At 37.2% G+C, this 27,436-nt stretch overlaps 1 protein-coding gene across 1 annotated transcript in view; it reads right to left on the reverse strand.

Moving 5' to 3' along the window:
- Positions 1 to 8,353: 8,353 nt before the first annotated feature.
- The window catches only part of LOC145995308 (uncharacterized), a 39,615-nt gene continuing 20,532 nt past the window's right edge, over positions 8,354 to 27,436 (reverse strand). The window contains exons 2-5 of the mRNA XM_083131912.1: positions 14,735 to 16,466; positions 13,726 to 13,997; positions 12,685 to 12,837; positions 8,354 to 8,633 (exon numbers count right to left, since the gene is read on the reverse strand). Coding sequence (XP_082988038.1) covers positions 8,379 to 8,633; positions 12,685 to 12,837; positions 13,726 to 13,997; positions 14,735 to 16,466 — 2,412 coding nt within the window. The 3' untranslated portion in view covers positions 8,354 to 8,378. The remainder of the gene's footprint in view (positions 8,634 to 12,684; positions 12,838 to 13,725; positions 13,998 to 14,734; positions 16,467 to 27,436) is intronic.

Raw genomic sequence — 27,436 nt, forward strand, 5'->3', positions numbered from 1 at the left:
TTTACTGCTGGCAGTATATCTCCCGTGTTGCTAAAGGTGCCCTATTCACACCTAGCTGGGGAAGGGGCTTGTGTCTACTAAAATGTATTGTGTAGGTACACGTAATGTGTTGAATTGTACAGTGTGTCCTGGACTCAAGAGCCAGAAAACAGCAGCGATGGGACTCGGCGAGCTGACCACACGTCACCCGACGGAAAGCCACTAGACATTCCTTGGTTCTCACATTGCTATTTCGCCACGGAGTTTGGATTTTAAAGTTCCTTATTTATCCTCGTTTTTTTAAAATTTTGGCTAATCGCGACGATGGAGATGAGTGATGAAGGAACACTCATAAAGAACACCCATGCCCAGAACGAGATTCGAACCTAGGATTGTTATCAGATTTTCTTCTGTCGTAACACAGTGAGTTGGATAACTCACAAATTTGCAAACCGAATATTTCAGTTTCGAGTTCTATTCTCATCGTCTGGGATAGCCTAAAAAAATATTGGAAAGGTAAGTAAAATACGAGAGAAGGGATGTATATATTCTATTTTTAAAAAATTCATGTCTCCTTATGAACATTTTTCTAAAATATGTATTTATACATTTTCTGAGAGATTATGTTTCACTTTGTTTCTTTAGCTATGCATATTAATCACATACATAAAATTAATCTTAGCCTAAACAATGACTTTTCCGTAATGCAATAAATTTTTGACTGAAGAGAACGCATGTTATGAAAAAATTAGAGAAATGACCTATCAAAATCACTGTACTATTGGTGTTTACTCAGAACTACAATATTATAGTCTACATTTGAAAACGAGTAGTTAATATGTGAAACAAATAAGACTATAGCCGAAATGAGTAAAATAATGTGGGAAAGTGAGCCTTGAGTTTCAATAGTTTCGGTTAACAGAAAACTTGTTTTCGTTCTTCATGCACTTTTTGCGAACATTACGATAACTACAGGTACTACCTTCATTCAGCATAAGGAAAAAAAGTCTCATGAGAGAAAAATTGGTTTTTAGATTAACATGCGGAATGTCACTATAATCAAAACATTTAAATTTTTGTACGTAGATGATATTATAATGTGAAACACGTATATGATATGTTTCTGATTTTTATGAATAAGAGATTACTCTAAGATATGAAGTTCAAGTTCATAAACTGGACAAATTTTGAGAAACTATGTTTCAAAGCCATCTTAGAAAAAATGGCTCCTGAGAAACAGTGGGTTGGCGCCTGAATTAGATTTAGTTATATATATATATATATATATATATATATATATATATATATATATATATATATATATATACATATACACACACACACCAGCGAGGGCCTTCCCGATGGCGCAGTGGTAGCGTCGCGGCCTTGTAATCAAGGGGTCCCGGGTTTGATACCGGTGGAGGCACATACTGGTTCGGATTCCACTTTAAACTGTAGGTCCAGTCCCGATTAGCCTTACTGTGCACAAAGTGGACTTAAAACATCAAACGAAACCAAAACACACACCAGTGCTTTGGCCCTACCAAATTGCACCTATGTCCAAAATATGAATATGTAGGGCATTTTGCATATATCGCAGGATACATGAACTCTGCAGAAGTCCCTGCAGGTACCGGTACTTTGCGATACCAGTACTAAAACATCCGCCCCCTATTAAGTCAATCTTTCATTGTCAATGATACTTGCACATCAAGAATTAACCATTCGAATTAGGCCGCACTTTCTTCTCAGTTGTTTGTTGTGAAACGATTGAGAAACCCTCCTGTTTGACAACTTGACAAGCATTCTCTGTGTAAACTTCATGCTTCCCTAAATTCCCTACAGTTGCATAATGCTTCTTTGTTGAAGCGTAGCGTAACGGCCCCAGAGAGAGAACTTGATGGTTGACCGCCAAAATACTGTAGGCTATGTGAACTTTTTTCCTTCAGGTGAGGGAAGAAAGTGTAATGTGTAAAGGCTGATTTATACAAAAACAAGATAGTAGTGTTGATACAGAGAGTATTTTATTCAAAAACCAACGTACAATACTGGCTCAAATTCATGTTGAATTATTTTCCTCGAACATAAGTGATTGTATACTGGAATGCACAAGTATTTTTTTTGGCAAATTACCAACGACAATTTTCAATCATGTTTCTCTTGCAACTTACATGCTTTCAAGGAATCGATTTTTACTATGCTGAGACAAAGGTTACCAGCAGCTTTGGTTTCAATTTTTGAAGCTCTCATTAGTAAAACATGTATACATATACGTATATACATATATATAAACAACAAAAATATCTTAAACGTAATCCATTAACATCACAAAGATCTCCGGGTCCCGGGTTCGATACCCGGTGGAGGCACATTGCGCAGTGGTTCAGATCCCACTTTAAACTGTATGTTCCGTCCCAATCAGCCGTTCTGGACTTAAAAACCTCAAATAAAGATCTCTGATTGTTTCAGACCTCTTGCATACATCGGAACTATTTTAACCATAGACTCTGCGCATTTAATATTCCACATTACTCAAGAATGCAAAGTACTGGCTGTCTTGTGAACTATTGGAGAAAATACATTTTCGCATAACACCTTTTCCAGCAAGAAATATAACATTTTTCTTCATGCAATTCTCCAGATTGAATGTTCTGACCTCCGTGGCGGAGTGGTTAGCGCAGCGCCTTAGGACACCAGGGGTCCCAAGTCCGACCTGTGCATGGGTTTTCTTTGTGAGTGCACCTTCTTCAATTTCATCATATCATCACTCATCCTCATCTTCGCGAGTAGCCAAAAGTGGCAGTAAATTAATAGTAAATCCAGGCTGTATGTACGTACATAGAAACTCTCCTATTGTGAGAATACAAGAATTGTTTAATGATTTATCATTGATAGATTGATTGATTTAAAATTGAAGGGAGCGTCGGCTATTTTGTACTCTTCGAAGTATACGCAAAAATATCTCCTTATCTAAAATTCATTCTTAAAATGTTAAAACAAGGGATGTAAGCAGTCCCTTGAGAAAGGTTAAAATGTGAGGTTGTAAAGTGACGTGCACCAAACAAGCACAACACATTAAAAAGTAAGAATCAAGTAGAAACTTCCGAAAAGAGACCAGGTCATTTCAAAAACCTAAAACATTTGGCAAAAAACTGTCATCAACAGGGATAACAGACATTATAGAATTTGAAATATACGTATTTTCATACATACAAAGTTCCTAGAACAAAATTTTGTTAATTTTCCTCTTTTATTGATTCAGTCTTCAAATTTTGTTTCAACTTTCTTTATAATATAAACTACTTACTTACTTCTTCTTCCCCTTTGTGCTGTTATGCGTCGGGGTCCTTCAGCCATCTGCTAAAACGCTTCCCCCTATCTTGTACCATTCTCTTGCCTTCCCTCTTTTAGTAACCATCTCTGACAGGTATTGCTCCCATTCTATCCGAGGTCTTCCTCTTCCTCTTTTTGGTCTCGCTTCCATTACTTTTTTCGGTTTTCTTTCTTCTCCCATTCGCATGACATGGCTATACCAGCCCAGTGTTCTTCTCTCTACTATCTCTTCAATTGATTCTACTTGTAGCTGTTCCCTGATTTTAGTGTTCCTGATTCTAGCTCGTCTGGTTTTTCGATTGCTCTTTTTAAATTATTTTTTACTAACATTAAACACTTCGTTTTTGCATAATAAACTGCTACCTGTATATCCAGTCAAAATACTTTTGGCTCCCAACAGTGCGATTGAGGTAAAATGTGGTATTTAGTACATCGACGTGTCCATATTTTAAACTTCTGAGGTATTTAATCTCTGTTGCTCTTAATCTACTTTTATGCTTATTTTGGAGCGTTAAGCTTTCTATGTCATAGAGTATTGTTAGTATAATTTTGGTTTTATAAATCCTTAATTTAGTATTTTCTTGTACTTCCTTTTTTCGTACTATTGTCTTACTTATTTGGTAATATTTTATTTGTTTCTTGAACCCTGCTATTTATTTCTTCTTCTACTTTTCCATCGGCTGTTATTATTGTTCCCAAATATTCATATCTATTCATTTGTTCTAGCTGTTCTCATTGCCATTTTATTTCCAATCTCTCTTCATTTCCATGCTTTGATATATGCATTACTTTACTCCTCTTTGGGTTCACTATCATTTCTCTATCTTGTATTGAGCTGGCCCATTCGATTACTGTATTTTGTAGTTCCTATTTAGTTGATGTTATTAATGCTATGTCATCAGCATACAGAAGTGATTGTACATAAACTGGTTTCAGTTTCCTATTTCCAACCTTACATTTTCGTGTTCTTCTTCTTCAAACTACAATACTTTTAATTATTTATTTTATCGTTGTATCTTCTTGTACAGTATTTGTAGGACTTACGTGGGATTTCGGTCCTGTGATGAACAAATAAATGAATATAATAGAATCAGCTTTCGCTTACGAACGTTTTCATTTCCTTTTCTTTCCTGCACTTGAAAAATTCGTATGGGACCACAAAGCAGCAATCTTTATTGTTCGTTTTCAGGCCGTGAAAAAGTCGTGGTCCAACTCTCTGCGTGTATACACTGACCTCTGACAATGAACCAAACAGTAAAGTGATCCTTTTTTGTTAAAAAGACGTGTGTCGGCAGGGGATAAAAGGGAAACATATGATTTCCACCTCACATTAGGTAGAAAGCAGACGCATGTCAAACTGATCGAAAGCGATCTTGACTCCGCCTGAGACCGTTACGCTTCAGGGGAAAATCGCAACGTGACGCAGTGTATGCTCATTCGAGCGTCGAGAATTGAGTAACTGGTACCAGGTATCACTCGACAGAAGGAGGGGAGGGTAAATGTGGAGTGATGTAGGAACGTTTTTATTTCTTCAATTAAATCTCTTTTTCTAACATTTTGCCAAGTAATCTCGATAACGTAACACGCTTTTCTTCCACGTATTTTTTCTATCCTGAAATGTTTTCGTACCCTTTTTTTAAAAAGTTTCGACAGGTTTCATTAGCCAGTTTTTGAATAAATTGCTTTTAGCTTTCTTATCCTATGGTCACATTAGATCCGGTTTGTGCCGAACTCTTACCACAGGTGTTCGAGTCTCCTAGGGGGAAGCGTAACAACTTTTCTCTGATATTTCGGCCTGTGTATGGCACCGGTGGGCACCCAGCATCGTGAGGAAATTGGGGAACCCGGTCATGGAAACCTACAACAACTACTCGGGGTTCGTCGTGCTGACCACACCCCCTAACTGGTTGGATGATCTCCCAACTCGGCATGTGGGAGTGAGGCCGGCTGTCGATGGGTAGGCCCCGGCCCTCAAGGGCTGTTGCGCCAAGGGTTATAGCTAATTTATTTAATAGTACATTTATCTGTGCTTGTACTCTGCCGTGTTCTTCAATAACTTTGGAAATGAAGAAACTTGGGATAGTCTTAGGATGCAAATATTTTAAATTCAGTTGAGAGCTCTCATATCAAACACAGGATATCTGACATGATATAGTGGAGATAACCGTGGAGTGGCAGATATTTTCCAGTCACATTGGGAATCGAGTGAAGACGACGCATTTCGTTTAGGACAAACATTTCTATTCACACCTCTGATTGGGTCCATAATGCGCTCTCTACAAAAATATCTCACAATCTTGAATACACATCCAACATCCAACAAATCAGTATCATCCTGTAGTTAATTTGGCTAAAATAGAAAATATGTGCCATCTTCCAAGTTACTAAATACAGTAGAGCGTCGATTATCCGAACGTCGGTCAACCGAATGACCGCTTAACCGAACTGTGTACTCGCTCGCACCTGTTACTCTCCCTGAAGCCCAAGATGAAAGTGACCACTTTCAGATATCTGTAATGAAAAAAGTACGTGACTTAGCTGCTCGTAAGCGTGTAGGCTTGCTTAGACAGACCAAAATAAAGGATTTTTTTAAACGTTAATTTTGTGTACTGTGTGTATTGTTCATGCAAAATGCGTATGTAATATGTACATATTTTTGTTAAATAAACTGTACCACATACTATATATTCCTACTAAAGTTGCCTTTGTACGTTACTTTGTAATACATACTTAAAGAGATGCCTGTTTTTATGAATAAATTTACTGTACAGTACTTCTTTTTGGCAAATAAACATGTACAGTTCGATTATCCGAACAAACCAGTTTTCCGAACACCCATGTCCCCCAATTACTTCGGATAATCGACGCTCTACTGTATATCTAACGTTAATTTCTAACAAATGTTTTTTAATGCCTACATTATTCTCGAACGTTTCTACACAACTCGAGTTTCGTAAGTTGCGACTGAGTTGCCATTTGCTGTTCAAAATTCCAAGTATCTGCTTAAACGCGTGCAGGATGTGAACAATAAATACATCATTTATCACCTACCAATTCGATATAATTGAACTATAATTATTTTAGAAAATTTGAGAATCGTTTCCATTTTATTGCCCCATATTTGGGATAAATTAAAATGAAATCTTTTAAAATAAATTTTGTTCAATAAATTTCGTATAAATTACCTCTTTAGATGGCCAGTTTAACTTTTGCAGCATTTATATTTTCTGAGATACATGGACACAAACAGAGCCTATTTATTTATTTATTGTAATTTCCAGTACCGCAGAAACCATTTTAAACCTGAAAGACACAATAGTAAAACAGTAGACTAACTAACAAAAAGTATTAAATTCAAGTGATGAGCAGTGGAAATTAACTTATTACTTCTTCGAGTGGTTACTTACTTTTACTTACTTTCGAGTGTGTATACCGCCGTATACCCTCGACTACATGAAAAAGGCTTGGTTCATGAGGAACTGAAACAGCATGCAGTTTTATTCGGTAAAAACTAAACAAAAACATTTAGTATGTAATAATATTCGTAGTTCCAACGATTGTTTCTTGTGTACACCTAGATATATTCAATGTTTTGGAATATTTGTTGGTTTAAAAGAACAATACTGATTTATCATTCTTGTTTTTCGATCGGTTGAATTGTTCTCATTCGAGGGATCTAACTAGATGGGATTGCAAGCGCTGACTGGTGACAGAATACTACAATTGCAAAATAAGAGGGTCCCCGAAATAAGTGCCTTTCAAGTTCTCCTATGCTCAAATCTTGTAAACTGTGGTGTGTGTGTGTGTGGGGGGTGTTTGTGTGTGTGGGGGGGGTGTTTGTGTGTGTGTGTGTGTCGGTAAATCACAAAAATGAGTTTCTTCACAAAGACGAATCGCACATTGTACAATGGCTCGGATCAAAACTGTACGTTCTGTCCCGATTAGCCTATGTGTGCATAAAGTGGACTTAAAAGGAAACATTCAAAATCGCAAATACAAATCCCTTTGAAAGTTCGTGAAATGTTCCTTTGGTTGCTGATATTCTTCTGCAGAAGATGAGATTTCAGATTTGAATGTCTTTAAAAAAAAAAAAAAAAAAAAAAAAAAAAAAAAACTGAAAGAGAGTTCAGAATGAAAATGGTGTGCTGGTTGCAGGACAAGCATTGCAGTCGAAAGACAAGTCATCCGTGTAGAGAAATCAATTTCCTGCTTTGTGGTTTGACGAATAGCATCTTCCGTGGTGCTGACACTGAATCGTGAGGGGAAAACCTTCCATGATCTTGCTTCCCTTTCCTTAATCTGAGAAATTTCCATCATCGTGGTTTTCCGCAATAGGAAAGGAAAAGTGAATGACCACTAACTCCATTCGCCGTGTACTGACAAAGAACTACCAGATTTTAGCCCAGGCCTAGGGGAGGAGACATTTGCGGTAGCAAAATTGGCCTAATTTTAATGCTGTCTAAGTGCCTAATCTCGCTTGATTTGTTTCCGTTTTAATATATAAACAAATCTTACAAGCAATTTGGACGAAGGGGAAGATGGAAACAACAACGTAAATAAAATTTTATGAAACTATAAAATGTCATGTTCTATGGTGGGTGTAACTGGAAGACCGCCAAAAGTCAACCTCACTTCCACGTAGTTCACTCTGGTAACTGTACTGTTGCAGTGTAGTGACGTCTGGACCAACTAAAAAAAGGGAGGGGGATAATGACCTCCCCATTTGGGCACACCACTGCAAAATGCTCATTACGCATAACGTTTATTTAGTGTTAGTAAATTCAATTAAAGCCCATATTTATGGGTCTACTGTTATGAAGAAAGTAGTTCGTTTGCTAAAATTACAAAAACGTCAATTGTCCATACCTGAAATTTTCATATCTTGGAAGTAACATTCTGTGTGGAACCTCGTGTAGTAACTTGAAGCATATTTTCTACATCATATACTGGGACCTTTCGAATACATAAGAATGAGAACTGGTAATATTGCAACTCTCATAATTAAATTAAACTCAAAATTATGTGTCAAAAGTTTTCATTCTTGCTGATGTTACAAAAAAAAAAAACTATTGCCCATCAAACACATAACCATTGACAGCATCAACAAGAGAAGGGCGGGTAGGGTATGCTGGGCCGTACATGGGCATGTTGTAAGGGCCTATCCTTGGTTCCACTCTGGAGGCCGTGGCCATTTGGCTATAAGCTTCATAAGTTTGTCCTTTGTCGCCATTTTGAGCAGATCTGCCCCCTCCGTGCCTGTTGTAGAATCCAACCTCGCCTCTGGATCCCTCTGCAGTCCCCTCTGTCTTTCTTGTTCCATCCTGAAATAGATTGCATTCTTAATTAGTGAATTTCACTTGTGGAAGGACAAAATTAGACTGTTTAGAATGTCTTTCCTATTACACGTTCAGAAATTTTATCATTTAAATTTTAATTAAAATTCGCATTAACATATCAACTTTCGAGTTTTCTAGAACTCTCTTTTATTTTTTGCAAATTTAGCAACCTATGTCATTTTAAAAACACATTTTTTCCAGTTTAAGACGTAATTACATGTAATAAGGTAGATGAACCAAAGGTGGTCCTAGTTAAGCTTCTAGGGCAATTTACAAATCTCTAATGAGAGATAAATTACTGAAATTAAAAGAAATAACTCCTACAACTAATTAACGACGTGTACCAAATGGATATTTTGTAGCATTGCTTGTAACTAAAAAAAAAAAAATACATTTCTTCCTAAGGTGGCCCATGGGGATCCAAAGGTGGCCCACGGCTTATAGTTGACTTAGAAAATTATGCTTGTCCTCAAGATAACATAATTATTCGTGTTTATTCACGTTTCTACATCTTATTAGAGAAAATTGTTGGTGTCAAACGTTTGATTGTTGACCTGCATTCTAGACAGAAACGACGAATAGCCGACCTCCATGGAGGACTGATTTGCACAGTCCCTACGACGCCAGGGGGTCCACAATAACTTAAATAAAATAGCTGCTGGCATCCCGAGACAGTTCGTTTTCTGCATGGTGCACCTGAAGGGGACTGGGTACATTAATGTAGTGTCATTTGTTAGCTGGGTTAAATACTAATATGATTTTCGTAATGTGGACCACATTGGGAACACGGGTTACCTTTAGCCAGTGATGTGCATCTACGCATAAACAACGATAGACTATATTATACACGTAGACTATATTATACACGTAGATGACGTAATCTATGAAAACAACATGGCGAGAGGTGATAACTTAGCAAACGGCGCCGTGAAAGTAAAACAGAATTATACTGCGTATCAGTTGCAGTGGCGAAGCGTAGAGTTGCTAGCAGGGTAGGCACCAAAGTGCGATAATATCCATTACTTGCTTAAATCTGTAAAAAGAAAGGGAGGGGGGCTATGTCATGGAGAGTGGTTCAATGTCTCTCCAGGCGCTTCTTTACTTGCCAGTGGCGTGACGTTTTCAAAAGTGTTGTTACCGACCATCAGTACGATAATTATGTCTTATGCGTTCTCCTCCCGCTCAGCAGATGCCATCGATCGAGATTTTTGTTAATTTCGTTTCTTTTGTTTGTTTGTATTTTTTCAACCCCTGATTTATGCACGCACCTCCAGAAAGAACTACCAATCATGAGACATCGCGGAAATCTAACGAATAGTGCTCGATCCCTGTTGTCAAATCTTCATCACTTTTTTCTAAATTTATTTATTTATGTTGCAATGAGGTGAAAAGGGCTAGAAGAACCCCATAATTTTCGGGTCAGTATGACGTTTCTGCCGTGAGCAGATGACAGAATTCCGCACTTTCAGAGACTGTCAGTTTTGTACGTTCTACTGTTGCCAACTTAGTTTTTTTAGCAAGACTTCCTCGCACCAAGGAAAACACCATTGTTATCTGTTGTCTAATTAAAGGAATGGTTGTAGTTAATTCCAGTCTTGACTTTCTAGATAAATGAATTTCTGACACCTGTATGTGCAAATAAACATAATTTAAATTTTGGATATTTTCGTCTCAGTTGTTCTGCTCTATGTTAATCGTGACGATGAGAATATATGGAGAATGAAATCAAGAGGATCAGGAAACATTGACATGACCACAATTAGGTCACCTGGCTTCGTAACGTGTTAGCATGACCACTACAGGGCTTTCAAGAAAAAAAACATACGTAAAAGTGACCTATCTCATTCGGAGTGAATACTTCGCATCCTAGTTTGTTCTATCCACCCTTACGTGATAATAGAACATAGGATCCTTGTTTGGGACCCTTCTATGATGGCAACACGAAAGGTTACTATGTAACATATAAACAGGTTATAATAATTGTAGTTGCTTGAGAGAATAGAATCCCAATTTTTAGGCACAATTTAGCTCTTTTCTGCCAATCCGAAGTGACAACACTGGCCTGTTCCGCCAGACCTGAAACATACCCAGCGATAACCCCACAACACTCTTTGTCCTAAACACAGAAAAATACTTCCCTTGCATTGTACTCTCATTGACCGCCCTCTTCTCTTGTTATCCCTCCAGGGTAAACGAAACTGCCTACCTCTTCGCTTGTATCGGCTGCAGAAAAAATGTCTGCTTGTAATATCTATTCGACGACAGTGTTAACGCATTAAATAACGTTTCAACAACTTTTAATTTTTTAAAAAAAAATTGCCGTCACTTGCCACTGCTACTTGCAAAGGAAAATAGAGTCGTAAACATTTTAGAAGTTATTCTTATAAGAAGGAAACATGAAAGACCAAAGGTGGGTCCTACCTTACCGATGATTACATCTTCACTCAATTAAGAAGTCAATTGTTCTTGCATTTTAGTCCAGCACTTCCTTGCATAAATCTGATCGCTGCACACGACACGAATCACAAACAAAACTCTACCGCCACGAACCTCGCGCTCCGAGTCAAGCTCTTGTAGCGTCCTGACCAGAAGGCAAGTTTTCACAGGGAGGGAACAAACAAGCGAGGGAATCCCCGCTCACGATAAAAATAAATTATTCTATTTCCAGTGAAAGTAAAACTACTTTGTAAATATAAGGCGTAACTAGCATTTTAATTTACATAATTTGGTATGAAGACTTACTTTAGAAATATAAGTTCTTTGGACTTTCTGTTTACGCTACGGTGTTGGGTGAATCGACAAGACCATCAGCACTCTGACCAGAAAACGAAGTCAGAACTACAGTACTCCGTAATTTTCAATTTCACTTACTCTTGTCGATGAAAGGAAGGAAAAACCTAAGTTACGTACACAATATGGAGAATGTACAATGAAATAGAAATCTCTCTGCACGAACACAGGCTAATGTTTATAAAAAATGCTGGTACACCACAAATTTCCAACCCTGGCGGAAATGCAGTGTTGCTGACATTCTGTTTGTCCTAGTGGGTAACACCGCGAGGCCGGCCTCAGGAGTACGTTATAAGCATACGTACAGTACTCGTAAGATTAGGCTTCCCGCAAATACGACCGTAGGACGGAATGTGAAGAGAAGAGGCCCTAGCAAATGTGCCTCACTCCGAGGAAAGTTCGTATACTAGACAGGGTTAGAATTTTTTGGTAATTATCATAAATGAAAATTCCAAACTTTTGCATTTCATTGCATATGTTTTGACGAAATAAGTAAATACAACTTTAAAAGAGTAATGGCGTGGGTAGGCCCGGCCTCCTGGCCTCATAGGACGCTTCGCCACTGATCAGTTGCTGATGTGTGAGAAGAACTTTTCATACGCTCCCTTCCAAATTCGAACAACTTCTCGCCTAGGAAAAGAACCTAACATAGGAAATATTCTAGTGTTTTATGGGGAAAAGACTAATTTTGCCTCACAACTGCCATCTGTTGTTGTTTGATCCATATCCATAGTTGGTGATAGAAGACAAGAGAAATTTTGTTGTAAACGGGATTCTTTTCAGTTCTTTAGGAACCAATATAGTTAAAAATGTCACTTTCCTTTCATGAAAGCCTTGATAATTAATTTTAATGCACTCTATATTGTCTACGTAGTCTATGTAAACTACAACAAAATGTAATCTAAGCGTAGATTACGTGTAGACAACGCGTGTAGACGTAAACTTATAGTGTACGGCACATCACTGCCTTTGGCTCACCTACTTTATACGGTTTTTATCTACTGGCACGGGTGTGGTGAATACAAATTTATAAGGGAATAGGAAAGGAAGCCAAAGGGTTCCTAGAAAAAACATAAAAAATTTGACAAAACAGTTACAGTTTTGAACAGTTTGAATGGCTACTCTCCGTAGCCGAACGAACTATTTCATGATTTTGTTTACATTAACAGTGAATGGAAAATAGTTTAATATCATACTTATTTTGTAAACTTTACGTTATTCTCAAACCAAAACATTCTGTGTTTACTTGACTTAACGCCCTGTTGTATCTGTTGCCCAGAAAATCTCCGAAAAACTTCAGAAACCCTCCGTAGGTGAGGCCGAAGTCATCATCATCAAGATCATCGTAATATTCCCTGGTTATCTGGTACTCGTCCTTGTGGTACACGTTCCGAAACCCCTGTCAAAGGAAAAGAGATATTACTATGTAAATTGGAAAGGTGTATCGAAAATCGAAATTACTCAGAAATTACACATTTCTGCTTCATGTTAATATAATCTTTTTTTCTTCTCTTCTACCCACAGGGAATCAATCTATCCCCGAAATTTTGTCCCATATTTTCGTTACACCCTTTACATAACATTACTTATAGATTATCATCTGCATTATATATAGCATACATTTATAACAGGCAGATAAGGTAAAGGTACCCTGTGCGTGTGCACATATGCAGAGGCTAAGATAAATCTTGGGGGGCAAGGTAAATTTTTGGGGGTGCAAGATCGACATAAGCAGTATGCCCTAGATAAAATGTGTCCTTCACTTCTGCAATTTCTACAACGGCATTTATATAGGCTCATCCCTAATATAAGCCCTATGAGAGGCGCTTTACGTATAATGTACATACTACTTGAGGAATTTTGGCGATCAGAAAATGACTTGTTCCCCAAATTCGGCGCATACGAGCCCTACAGCTATATTGAAGGCATATCTGGAGTTACGCTGTTATATTTATATCTCTTAATGTATCTGTCTTATATATATGTATAGAGCGTTAGTCAAAATTATGTTAAGAATCGAATGGAGCAAACCAGTTCATTAGTGTTAACACAATTTTGATTAATAAATACTGTATACATACATTTATTTACTGATTTGATTAAATTCAAGTTCGATAACTTCCTGCAGGAATTCCTAAAATGCAAATGTACGGTCCAGAAAAGAAAAATGTACTTTGATATTGGCAACACTGAACATAGCATAATAGCATTGCAATCAGCTCCTGCTGATGCTTCTGTCACCACTGTAAGAAAAATAATAACAATAATCATTATTCTGTAAACTTACATTGTACGAATGTCCTCTCCGGTAGTTGTTTCTGTTGTAATCGTGTTCCCCTTGGCGTCCTTGGGAGCCATAGTGCTTGTTGTCAAATCCATTCCTTGCATCGTGAACTTTACCGTAATTGTTAGAGCGCCCCGCGTAGTAACCGTTGTCAGCATTGTGCCCTCTACCAGCGCCTCTGTCGCCAGTGTAGCCAGCTCTTCCATGATCCCCTCTGCGATTTTCGTAGCCTCCTCGGTCATAGATTACCCCGTCTTTCCTTCGATCATCATACCCTGCGGATGTAAAATGACTCTTACAATACTCGGAAGATCATGTTTTTAACATTGTCACAGCTAACATGTCCATTGTTCCTAATCATCTATTTATCTTGTTTTGTGAGAAATAGGGTGACCTCTTGTTTTGTTTCCTGACACAAAAATGTTCTCAAGAAATTATTTGTAAGTAGTAGTAGGAGTAGCTATTTGTAAGAAGTAACTTATAGCATTTTTCAACTTCAATATAAGGTTTCTTCTAATGAACTAATCATTGGCTGTAACAGAAAAGTGGACTAGCATACTTAGCATATATTGAAATGTGTCCCTCACTCCCAAACACATTAATCTTGCTGTATCCCTGGGTATGACAACTTGGAGAAATGTCAAGAAGTTTTAATTATTTTATATCAAACTGGTACTCCACGACTTAAGTGTAGCAGTGTCACATTAATGAAGTCAGTTGTGGTACATAAGTCCCTTTTATGCACAGAGAGAAGAACACTAATCAGGAATAAGCCTATTTTTATCTCGGGCCGAACCATGAAATTGTGCCTCCCTTGGAGACCACACCCAGGAACCATCATCATATTTTTTTAAATAAATTTAATGTTTTAAGTTAACCCAAATAATCAAAAGTAGGTGTGGCATAATGGCCATTCATTTGCTGAAGGACTAGCTATAATTTCTTAGAATCTCCAAGACAGAAAGGAACCCAGAAGTCTAGAAGAGTTAAGCGATTTTATTAAGTACCTTACCTGAATATCCGTTGCGTCCATTGTTGTAATCAAATCCATTCCTTCCTGAATTTCCGTGAACCCTAAGGGGTCTCACAACCTCAGCTTTACCGGGGAAGACCTTCACTTGGTATGACTGCTCTTGATCCATGCTTCTGGTCTGTGGCATGTTTTCTCCCTGGTGTCGTCCACCATAGTGTTTGTACTTCGGTGGCAGTCGCTGAAACGGATGTTGTTCCTCCAGTCGTCTGCCCAAACCAGTTGTCTCAATAGTTCCTTCTGAAGTTCGTGGGGAGAAATGGTTTCCTCGTAAGGTAGGGCCGTTTGAATGATGTTCAGTTGAAGGACGTTGTCGAACATTTGCTTGATACTCTCCTGGAGGTAGAATACTGGTCTGAAGATTTCCTGCGTCTCTGTGGTTGGTAATTTGAAGATATCTTACTTGTTGAGGAATGTCTTTCTCGTTTCCATTTTGTTCGTGTCGGATGCCTTCACTTTGTTCAGGGGTATGAGAGGAAGGTAAAGATGTCCGAGGGGTATAAGGAGTTTCCTGATGTGGGTATAATGTCTGAGGAGGTTGCTGACTATATTGTGGAGGTCTTAGTTTTCTCTCAGATCCAGAACGATGTAAAGTGTTTGGTGGTGCTCCATTATAATAACCTGGCCGAACTTGAGTTAATATCTGGGACCTTGTGTCGTAATCCACTTCTTTCACTGGTGCTAGTTGCTGAGGATATGTCTGTCTTGGGTACTCTTCAACGTATACTGGTTGAGCTGGTTGCTGAGGAGTACGTCTTGGGTATTCTTCGATATGTACTGGTTGAACTGGTTGCTGAGGAGTGCGTCTTGGGTATTCTTCGTCATGTACTGGTTGAACTGGTTGCTGAGGAATACGTCTTGGGTACTCTTCGACATGTACTGGTTGAACTGGTTGCTGAGGTGTGCGTCTTGGGTATTCTTCTCCGTATACTGGTTGAACTGCTTGCTGAGAAGTACGTCTTGGGTATTCTTCGACACGTACTGCTTGAGATGGTTGCTGAGGATAAGTCTGCCTTGGGTATTCTTCAAGATATACTGGTTGAGCTGAAGATGGTGGTGGGTATTGGTATGGAGCTGTGAAATCTTGCATTGACACAGGACGTTGACTTTGTGGAATTTCCCCAAGAACCATTCTTTGATGGGACACGGCTGAGGACGGAGGAAAATTGTGTGGATACACATATAAGGGAATCTGTCTACCATCAGGAAGCACCTGGTTAGCCACAATAACGAGTCCAGTGCCTGGCACGTTGACGACCTGGTGGTAAACGATTGTGCCTTCAGATGTTAAATCACTTGGCACAGGGATGACATCTGACTGTAATTTGGTGCTCCCTGCAACAAGCATCTTACCAATGCTACTTCTTCTAGCATGTTTTTCATTGGTGACTGCATCACTGATATTCAATACCTGGGGACTTCCGAGTAGTATATCTTGTCTATTCGTATTCAATCTATTGCCTGCAACGTATATTTCCCTCTTGATGTGCCTCTGACTATTGGGGCAGACAATTTGCCTTCCACTGCAATTGTTGGTTATCTTTATATGGCCGAACTGAAATTCTCTACTCTTGTTGCTATTGTTGTCATTATTGTTGGTGGAAATTTGAAATGTGGCTACGGTTTTGTTCAAATTATCTCTTGAATTTCTTGTTCCTTCTACTCTCTCTTCCCATGAGAATTTTAAGAACAGCAGTAGAATAACGACGTGTACCTGAAACATATCATTTATCAAATTAATTGTATCTCTTACTTTAGTTTGATTCTTATATTCTAAATCAATCAATAAATCTAAACAGAATAACTTTTGCCCCAAAAACACACATTTAAAGTTACATATTCCAACTCAGTGGTTTTCAATTTCTTTCAGTTCGAGGTACCCTTATTGAAACAGATTTTCTGGAAAATTCATGTTAGTGAATATAGGTAAGATGAATGGTGATGATGATGAAAACTTAATGAATACAATTTTAAGTGAAATGGTGGCTTTAAATTGGAATATTTTGGTTCGAAAATGAGGTCCAATGGTCCAGCCAGTAGAATGTCTGACAGGCATACAAGACACTGATTTCCAGGTTGGCTGATCTCGGGTAGAATTTCTCTCAATATCTCTGTACAAAGGATTGTTTAGATTACTCGGCCATCAATGGCAACCTGGGTGCGACCCTATAGGGAAGCTTGTGCAGTATGAGAACTTTACGCTTGTGGTTATTTTGTTTACGATATCTTTCCCGATGGCGTAGTGGTTGATATCATCACGCTCTCCGTTGCTTAGACTTACTACATGATAAATGAAAGTCTTTAAGAACAACACCAAACGATGATAACACCTGTTTAATTGTGAAAAACTAGCACATAATATATCACAATAAAACGTATTGATGTACACATTTACTCCATGTTCGTAACTCCATATATCACAAATCGTGTCCATGGTAACCCACAAAGATTATAAACTTGGTTACCTTCTTTATAATTTATATCTATCATCTTTCTCCCGGACTAAAAAAAAAGAAAACAAGAAAAAGAAAAAATTGAACACACCACAGACATATTCAATTACATAAATATCTATCGGGAGGTTTCCGATGTCGAGTAGATCTCCTAAGTGTTCTGGGTGTAGCCGTACCATCGTTGGACGGAGCGAAGGTAGTTGTGTTTCTGCCTTCTGCCTGGACAATAGGTGAAGAGTGTTGCTGAACATCTAGGGAAGATAAACCATCACTCCAGCTTATGTCTTCTTTGGAAGCGTTGTCCCATCTACGATGTATCCATCGAATGTGCACAATTTTCTGAGTTCCATCCAACATCTGAATTTCGTAGAGACAAGAACAACCTATTCTGCGGTGCACCACTCCCGGTGAAAAGGCGGGTCTCACAAATTTAGGGGATTGTACCCAGACTAAATCATCTTCCCTATACTCTTCTTCTAGTTGCCTTCCCGGCTTCCGAGCCTTCAGAAATGGAGCTTTATCACTTCCTATAATGTCACCGTCACAATCCTCCATTGTCCACCAAGTTCTACGTGTAAAAGTTAATACAGAAGCTGAAGGAAGAATTCTTTCTTCACCTAATCTTGAAGTACGTAACAGCAGCAACAGTTCTGAAATTTTTATATCAAGCTGCAAGGACGTTAAGTGAGGATGTTGCTGAAGGATCTTGTAAAGATGATCCTAGACTGCTCTGACGTATCTCTCTGCCAATCCATTACTTGGACTGTGGTATGGGGCACTAGTCAAATGTTGTATTCCGTACTGTTGACAGAACGTCTGGAACTTAAGACTATTAAACGCAGATCCATTGTCAATGTTTTAGGTAAGCCAATTACCGAACAAGACTGTAGTATCCACCTTATAGTTTCAGAAGAATCGAGAGAATGCACGGGCCAAACATCCAACCAACGACTGAAAGCGTCAACAATAATTAAGAATTTACGACCAGCTAAGAAGAAATGATCCACGTGGAGTCTTTCTCCTACATAAGAAGCGCTTTTCCATTTATTGTTCGGTCCCTTCCGAACCTTAGGTTTGCATGCCTGGCAGATATCACATTTCTGCATGAAAATAAATAAATCTTTGGACATCTTTGGCCACCAAAACTGTAGGGTGAGCATCTCTTTCATTGCATTTATTCCAGGATGATGTTTGTGGAATAACAGTATTATAGTATTTCTAAGAGAACATGGAATTACTGGTTTGCCCATCCACATCACACAATTGGATTCATAGGAAAGAAACTGCCTTCTTTCATAAAAGGTTGCCAAACTTTTCTGTGTCAGTCCTAACGTTAAGCGTTGAGGCCATCCATTCTGAATAAATGTAATTACTTCGTTGAGTAGAGGATCTTTACTTGTGTGTTTTGCTATTTCCTCTGCTGAGATTGGTCCTCTTCTCTCGTCTACTTGACAACATTGAACAGCATCAATATCAATTGAAGAGTCTCCCGGTAATGGTAGTCTACTTAACATATCCGCCACCGGAACTTTGGATGAGGATATGATGTTGTTCTTGAATGCTGACAACAATAAAGACCAACAAACAAGTCTATTGGACGTATGTTTTGATACAGCTTTGTCTGGAGAAAATATGTATTTTATTGCAGTGGCATCAGATATTATGTCAAACTTCTGACCTAGTAGAAATTTATAAAACTTCTTGATACTGTAATGATGCGAACATTACTGGATCCTTTTTTATGTTATAAATTGTGTATGGCTATGTATTCCTGTATGTTTGGGTTCTTGGCCGTTGGGGAGCGGTAAGTTTCCAGTAACGGTTTAGGTTATTAGCGGGGCCTATAAATAGGAAGGGCAGGGGAGCAGTGGGTCTCAGATGTTTGGCGGAGTACAGCAATGTAAGAGGTATCGTTTTCCCTGAGGGGAGCGGCTGGGCGAGCTTTCTTTCCTTACTATGTGAACCGACGGGGATGTTAACTTTCTTTCTTTTAATACACACACTTGCTCTTTTCACATTATTCCAATAGTTTATTTCATGTGGGAAACCGGGTACACAACACACATACCTTCAGCCACCTTTTTTGGTACTGAGGGTTATATTTTTTTTTTACTCGTGGAGCCAGTGGCTACGCGAGTCTACACACTCTCTTCCGGAAGGGTGGACAGGGTACACCGGAATGTAATTTTGTGAATAACGGCCAAGAATTAACTTCTGTAAATATATTATGAATAAACCTATATATCTAAAAGGAAATGGGCGTTAAGTTGTAATTTGAAGAGGTACGTGTCTATTGCCTAAACTAGCATCCACAGAACTTCAGGTACTGCAAGTTTTGAACCTCGGGACAAGGATTCAAAAATGTATGGTTGTGTATATTGTTTATGTTGCTGAGAATCAGCTTAAAAGCACAAAATATACCGTTACAATACCAAATACCACACTCATTGCCTCGCGTTCAACTTGAGCGTATTTCTTCTCTGTTTCATTAAAGATAGAAGATGCGCATGCAATAATATGCAGTTTACCATTAACTCGATGGCATAGATGAGCTCCACATCCATATGGTGATCCATCGCATATAAGAACAATCTCTTTATTAGGATCAAATGGGATGATTGGTTCAATCTTCTTTATTTCCGAAATTATATTGTGGAATTCATCAGAACAATCCTTTGACCACTTAAATGTAACATTCTTCTTCAACAAATTAGTAATGTTACATAATTTGGAGGCTAGGTTTGGAATAAATCTTCGATGAAAATTTACCATACCCATAAATGATCTAACTTGGGTCACATCTTTTGGTTCTGGACAGCATAATAAAGCATCTCTGTTCTTAGGAGAGGGACTGATTCCTTTATCACTAATTAAATATCCCAAATAATCAACATGTTGAGAAAGAAAGGTACATTTCTCCAAATTAGCTTTCACATTGTGTGCTTGTAGTCTAGAGAGCCCTAAACAAGTTCTCTCGTAACATTCATTCTTCGTTTTTCCACCAATTATGACATCGTCGAAGTAGAAAGCAACTCCTGGTGTTTCTCCAAGGATCTTTGCCAATGTCATTTGAAAAATATCTCCACTTATAGAGATTCCAAAGCATAACCTTTTGATTCTATATAAACCAATATGTGTGTTGACAATCGTAAGTTTCTGCGCTGCGTCTGATAACAGTAACTGAAGATAAGCCATCTTCAAATCAATAACTGAAAAATATGTACATCCGACAAGTTTAATGAGAATGTCATCAGGTGTGCTGCAAATAAACTTTACATTCTCTGTCATTTTATTAATCGTAAAGGAGAAGTCAACACATAATCTCAGCGAACCGTCCTTCTTCATTACTGTAACTAGTGGTGAAGCCCAATCCGAGTAAGCAATTGGATCCCACAATCCTGATTTAACTAATTCACCAATGTCAGCTTCGATTTTGGAACGTAAACAATATGGAATATCGTAAGCTTTTCTGAAGACAGGAACAGCTCCTGGTTTCAATGGAATGTCCACTTTGAATGGTGTTATAGGCTTGGACATATCTCCGTCAAATACTGAACTAAAATCTTGTTTGATTTGTATGCATAATTCATCTGGCTTATTTAACTGTGTAGAGTTCATTTTATAACTCTGATAACTACTGATTAATTGATTTATCCACAAAGGATTAATTACATTCAACCACGATCGTCCGAGTAAAGGATTTTGTAGTTTTTTCTGAACAAATGATAATCGGTAGGCGTTAAGTGCTGCCACCATGCTCGACATCTAGGAATGCTTGGCCGCAAACTGATAACTCATTATTGCCTACACCTTTAATCACGATATTAGTAGTCTAAATAGGTATATTTGGAAAACATTTGTTATACAAATCTGAATTAAAAAACGTAACAGCCGATCCTGTATCCACTTCACATTGTATAATACAGTCATTAATGTTCAAATTTACCAAATAAGGCTTGTTAGGACTAGCTCAATAACATCTATGTACAGTAATACATAGGGGGTAATGGGACTTTGTGATCACTCTGTAGTTTGCTTTTCGTTTTGTCTAATAACGAGATATCATTACAAGCATTATCCTTTTGTAATGATTGAGACTTATTCACCGTAGAATCTTTGAATCGCTGTTTCTTTCTACAACGTTGATGCCAGTGACCTTTTATCCCACAATATGTACAGTGGGATCCATGAGTATTACCCTGCAAATTGTCCATGACTATTTTTATTAATTTTTTTCTTACATCCTGTGTGTTTTTAAGCGATGAATTTTTATGTATGCTGGTGCAGAAGTTGTCAACAGCTTGTTTTGAGTTTTCTTTTAATTCTTGAAGCTCTTATTGGGTCAAATAAACTGCACGAACATGGTGATGGACAATTTGCAGGGTAATACTCATGGATCCCACTGTACACATAAAATTCTTTGCCGGACATAAACCTATTCCATGACTCCGTGTACATTTAGTACATAGTGAAACTGTTTACTATGATCCGGTGAGGAGAGTACTTTAGATTGGTTCTAAAATGAAACTGTAGTCGCACTATTGCCTGTCACATTGTATTTATGTTTCCCGACTGTCCTGCTAACATAAGAAACATCTTTCGTAATTTCATTGTGGACAAACATTCAAGCTTCTTTTTCTAATGTTTCCATTTGCACAGCAATATCCTGATTTTTACTAAACGTCAAACAAGAGTCATATAATAACTTCTTTCTAGTAGCCTCGGAACGAATTCCCACTATCAACTGTTCGACTAAGTCTTCTTCTAAATATTGCTCGTACGTACATTTTAGAGCCTGTTGTTTAACTCTAACCAAGAAACCTGCAACTGATTCACCAATGTCTTGCACACATTGCCTAAACTTAAATCTTTCAACATACTTATTGGTCTTAGGCTTAAAATGAGACAATAGATTATCTTTCAGCACTGAATAAGGCTGTAACTGAACTTGCTCAGGGGCCAGCAGATTTTTCAATACTTTAAACGTGGTAGCTCCAATCACCGAAATCAATAACGGCACTTTGTGCTCCTCAGGTAACTTCTGAACAACACATAATTGTTCAAAACGAAGCAAATAATCATCGATCTCTTCAGTTTCAGACCGAAACTCAACAAATGTTATAGGATTCGACATAATGACAATTAATAGAAATTGCTACTCACATGAATATCAATAACCGTTGTATCATATGGTGTAAAGGGAAATTATATCATTCCGAATTATACCCTTACTTAAAGTAATGAAAATCCTGCAAATTAGTAAGTATACATGAATTCACCTAAAACTACTTCATGGCCAATCTTCCACAGTATTCCATCCTAAACGACTGCGCCATAAATTATATCATCTCGCTTCCCGTTGCTTAGACTTACTACATGATAAATGAAAGTCATTAACAACAACACCGAAAGATGATAACACCTGTTTAATTGTGAAAAACTAGCACATAATATATCACAATAAAAACGTATTCATGTATACATTTACTCCATGTTCGTAACTCCATATATCACAAATCGTGTCCATGGTAATCCACACAAATTATAAACTTGGTTACCTTCTTTATAATTTATATCTGTCAGTGGTAACGTCGTTGGCTTGTATTCAAGGGGTTCCAAATTTCGTACCCGGAACTACAGGTCCTCTCCCAATTATCGTATCTGTGCATGAAGTAAACTTAAGACCAACTTTGAATATGTATACAATCTTTCCCTGACTGTGTGTTATTATACAGAATTTTCAATTGTAGTTTGTTGAAACTTGCAGGCAGAGATGTTCGATGAATCTTCATTGAAGAGGATGATTCTGCTGTTCGAGAAGAGAGCTCTTAAGAATCAGGAAATGAGAATCAAGTTCCCAGACATGCCGGAAAAGTAAGTTGCTTTGTGTTTGTGTTGAAAATATGTGTAATTAAGAAATCTCATTATTCTAAGTGATATTATAAAGCTGCTAATTTGACACGTGGAAACATCCAGCTCCTGTTGTGCTGAATGCGGTATTATATTGCATAAAGTGCACATTTATTTCAATTCTATGCTGATTATTCAAATATTTTAAAAAAGGCCTCCAACCAACCTCTGCACCAGCATATGTAATAATCCAATCCTTCATGATATGTATGATGTAAGAGAAAAATTAGTGAAAATAGAAATTGACATGCAACATAGGAGTTTCACAGTGAAGCAACATCATGGGCCTTTCCAGTATGTAAAAAAGCATTCACTACGCATGTGGGACTGACAGAGCAAGGTGACATGATGCACACTATTGAGAAAATATCCCAGTCCACATGACATGCAAAGCCAAATATTTTTGGCTTTACTGGGAATATTTCTGCATTTTTCTGACATATTTGTAATTTTTCATGACATATTTTCCAATTTATATGACATAATTACATACATATTTTACAGTTTTATAGGACATGGCCCTAGTGATGATACAATGAAATTGACGAAGAGACAATCACAAACACCCTTGGCTAGGTCGGAGTTCGAACCCAGGACCCCTGTGCTAACCACTCTGCCACAGAGGTCAGCACCAGTAATTGGAAGTTTCAAGCTGGGTGAAATTTAATTAACTGCCATGGATTTTGGAAAATTATCAATAAATTAGAATAAAAATGCTCTTTATTACTCAGTAACCTAATTTGAGGCTCTTGCTGCTACCAGTATGAGAAATTTATCAAGTATTCGATAGTTTTACAGAAATATGTTTGTGAGAGTGGTAGAAAATGTTTTAATTTCTTAATGGAAAATAATACAGTAAAACCTTGTTAATCCTGACTAATGGGGGGATAAGTTGACCAGTTTAACAAAAGTCCAGATTAACTTAAATAACCTAAAAGAACAATAGAAAGTGCATTAAAACTCCGTTTATAGCAACAAAACACGTTTATTATGGAGTATTTAAAGGGCATAGGCCTTTTTTTTCATAATCTTGTGTAGTAGTAGTTGTGCGCTTGTTTTTTTTCCTTGTGTAGTGGTTGTTATGTGTTTGTGTGTCTTGTGCAGTAGTTGTGCTGTGTAGTATGTGAGTTTGTCTTGTGTAGTAGCTGTGGTGTCTAGTGTGTTTGTGTTTGTCTTGTGTAGTAGTTGTGGTGTGCTTGTATGTGGGTTTGTCTTGTGTAGTAAGTGTGCTGTCTAGTGTAGTTGGGATTGTCTTGTGTAGTAGTTGTGCTGTCTAGTGTGTTTGTGTTTATCTTATGTAGCGGCAGTTATGCTGTCTAATGTATTTCTGTTTGTCTTGTGTAGTATCGGTGATGTGTATGTATGTCTTGTGTTGTAGTTGTGCTGTCTAGTATGTTTGTGTAGTAGTTGTGCTGTCTAGTATGTTTCTTTTGTCTTGCGTAGTAGTTGTGCTGTCTAATGTGTTTGTGTTCGTCTTGTGTAGTAATTGTGCTGTCTAATGTGTTTGTGTTTGTCTTGTGTAATAGTTCCTTCATTCATATTGGGGGTTAGGCGTAGAGCTGACAACTCTGCACTGTAAAAAAATATGTCAAGAAACAGCAATATAAGGCCATGGATGTTCCCAAGGTAAAATATTCCGAAGGTAAAATAGTCCCCCGTTCGGATCTCCGGGTGGGGACTACTTTGGGAGGTCCCTGGACTAAGGATAAGATCTACGTTAGGAATAAGGATATTAAATTAGCCACCTGGAATGTTCTGAGCCTTTACCGTCCTGGGGCATTTCAGTGTACAGTTAATGAGATAGTTAAGTATAAATTAGATGTAGTAGCTGTCCAGGAAGTTAGGTGGCCAGGAGAAGGGAATTGTAAAACTAAAAATTATACTTTTTTCTATGGTGGTACCGAAAATCATAATTTTGGAACAGGCTTTTTCATAAATAATAGAATTATCTCGGCTCTTAAAACAGTAGAATTTATTAATGATAGGATATCATATGCAGTTTTACAGGGTAGGTGGTGTAAAATTATTTTAATAAACATACATGCACCAACGGAAGATAAAGATGATAATACTAAAGATGATTTTTATACAGAGTTAGAACAGGTCTTTGATAAATTTTCTCAGTATGATATGAAAATTCTGTTAATTTAAACCCACGATTGGTAAAGAAAGTCTTCATGAATTATGTAATGATAATGGTATAAGATTGATTACTTTTGCAACCTCAAAGAATTTAATTGTGAAAAGTACCACTTTTAAACATAAAGATATCCATAAATATACCTGGTCTTCTCCAGATGGTAAAACTCATAATCACATAGATCATATTCTCATTGATAAGAGAAGGCATACTAGTATAATTGACGTTCGTACACATAGAGGTGCTGACTGTGCCAGTGACCATTATTTAGTAATTGCTAAATTAAGAGAAAGACTCTCAGTGATAAATCATAAGCAACAAAATCTAAAAGTTCTAAAATTTGATTACAGGAAAGTTTACTGATGAAAGAATTAAGAAAGATTACCAAATTAAACTGTCAAATAGATTTGATGTTTTGCAGGATTTAAATGATGATGAAAATATAAATGAAAGAGACGTAAATAAGAATTGGGAGCACATACGTAATGCAATAGAATCAGCAGCTAAAGAAAGTATAGGATACCATAAACCCAGAAAAAGTAAGCCATGGTTTGATAATGAATGTCATAATCTAATAGAAATAAGAAATCAGGCTAGACTTAGGTGGTTAAATAACTCTGATGATACAAATCTAAACAATTATAATAGAATAAAGCGAGAAGTTAACCGCACGTTTAGAAGTAAAAAAAGAGATTACTTGAAAAACAAAATTAACGAAATTGAAACAAACAGCAAAAACAATAATATCAGAGATTTATATAAAGGTGTAAATGAGTTTAGAAAGGAGTGGCAACCTAAAGTAAACTTGATAAAAGATAAAGACGGTGATTTTCTAGCTGGCCCAAGCGATATTCTAAATAGATGGAAGAACTACTTTAATGACCTTTAAAATGTTCATGTAGGAGATAAATCAGAAGTAAATGAAGTCCACACAGCAGAACCTTTAGTTCCAGAACCTAACTTGACTGAAGTTAAAGATGCTATTAAAAGGCTAAAGAATAACAAAGCACCTGGCATTGATTTAATACCAGCTGAGTTAATTAAATATGGTGGAAATTCATTAATATGTCAAATTCATAAATTAATTTGTTTAATATGGAATAAAGAAGAAATCCCTCAACAGTGGAAAGAATCCATAATTGTTCCTGTGTTTAAAAAAGGTGATAAAATGAACTGCAATAATTACCGTAGAATTTCTCTACTCTCAACAACATATAAAATATTATCTAACATTCTTTTAACAAGACTAACCCCATATGCTAATGAAATTATAGGTGATTATCAATGTGGATTTAAACGTAACAGATCAACTACAGATCAAATTTTTCACATCAGATAGACACTTGAAAAAAAGTGGGAATATAATCAAAATGTCCATCAGCTATTCATTGATTTCAAAAAAGCATATGATTCGGTCAAAAGAGATAAATTATATAATATATTAGTAGAGTTTGGAATACCTAAGAAGCTTGTTAGTATGATAAAAATATGCACCAGTGCAACAGAAAGAAAAATTCGTGTGGGTATTAATATGTCTGACAAATTTACAATTCATGATGGGTTAAAACAAGGAGATGCATTATCTCCATTGCTCTTTAATTTAGCCTTAGAATATGCTGTTAGGAAGGTAAAAGAAACTAAAGAAGGACTAAAATTAAATGGTGTGACTCAGTTGTTAGCATATGCAGATGATGTAGACTTACTGGGGGATGATGTGAATACAATTAAGAATAATGCTAAAATATTTTTCAAAACTGCTAAAGAGATAGGTTTGGAAGTTAACAAAGAGAAAACTAAATATATGCTTACAGGCCGAAACCATGTGTTAGGTAATAATCAAAATCTAATTATTGGTAACAACTCGTTTGAACCAGTTTCCAAATTCAAATACTTAGGAGTAATATTAACAAATGAAAATTATATTAAAGACGAAATAAAAAGTAGGCTTAATTCAGGAAATGCATGTTACTTCTCTCTTCATAAACTTTTGTCTTCTCGTTTAATATCTAAGAAACTAAAAGTTAAAATATACAAAACAGTAAATTTGCCTGTAGTATTATATGGATGTGAAACTTGGTCCCTTACATTAAAAGAGGAACATAAATTGAGAGTATTTGAAAATAAGATCCTTAGGAAAATCTTTGGACCTAAAAGGGATGAGGAGACAGGTGAGTGGAGAAA

This window comes from Lepisma saccharinum, chromosome 11, assembly GCF_977018435.1.
Source record: "Lepisma saccharinum chromosome 11, izLepSacc3.1, whole genome shotgun sequence".
Classification (NCBI taxonomy): domain Eukaryota; kingdom Metazoa; phylum Arthropoda; class Insecta; order Zygentoma; family Lepismatidae; genus Lepisma; species Lepisma saccharinum.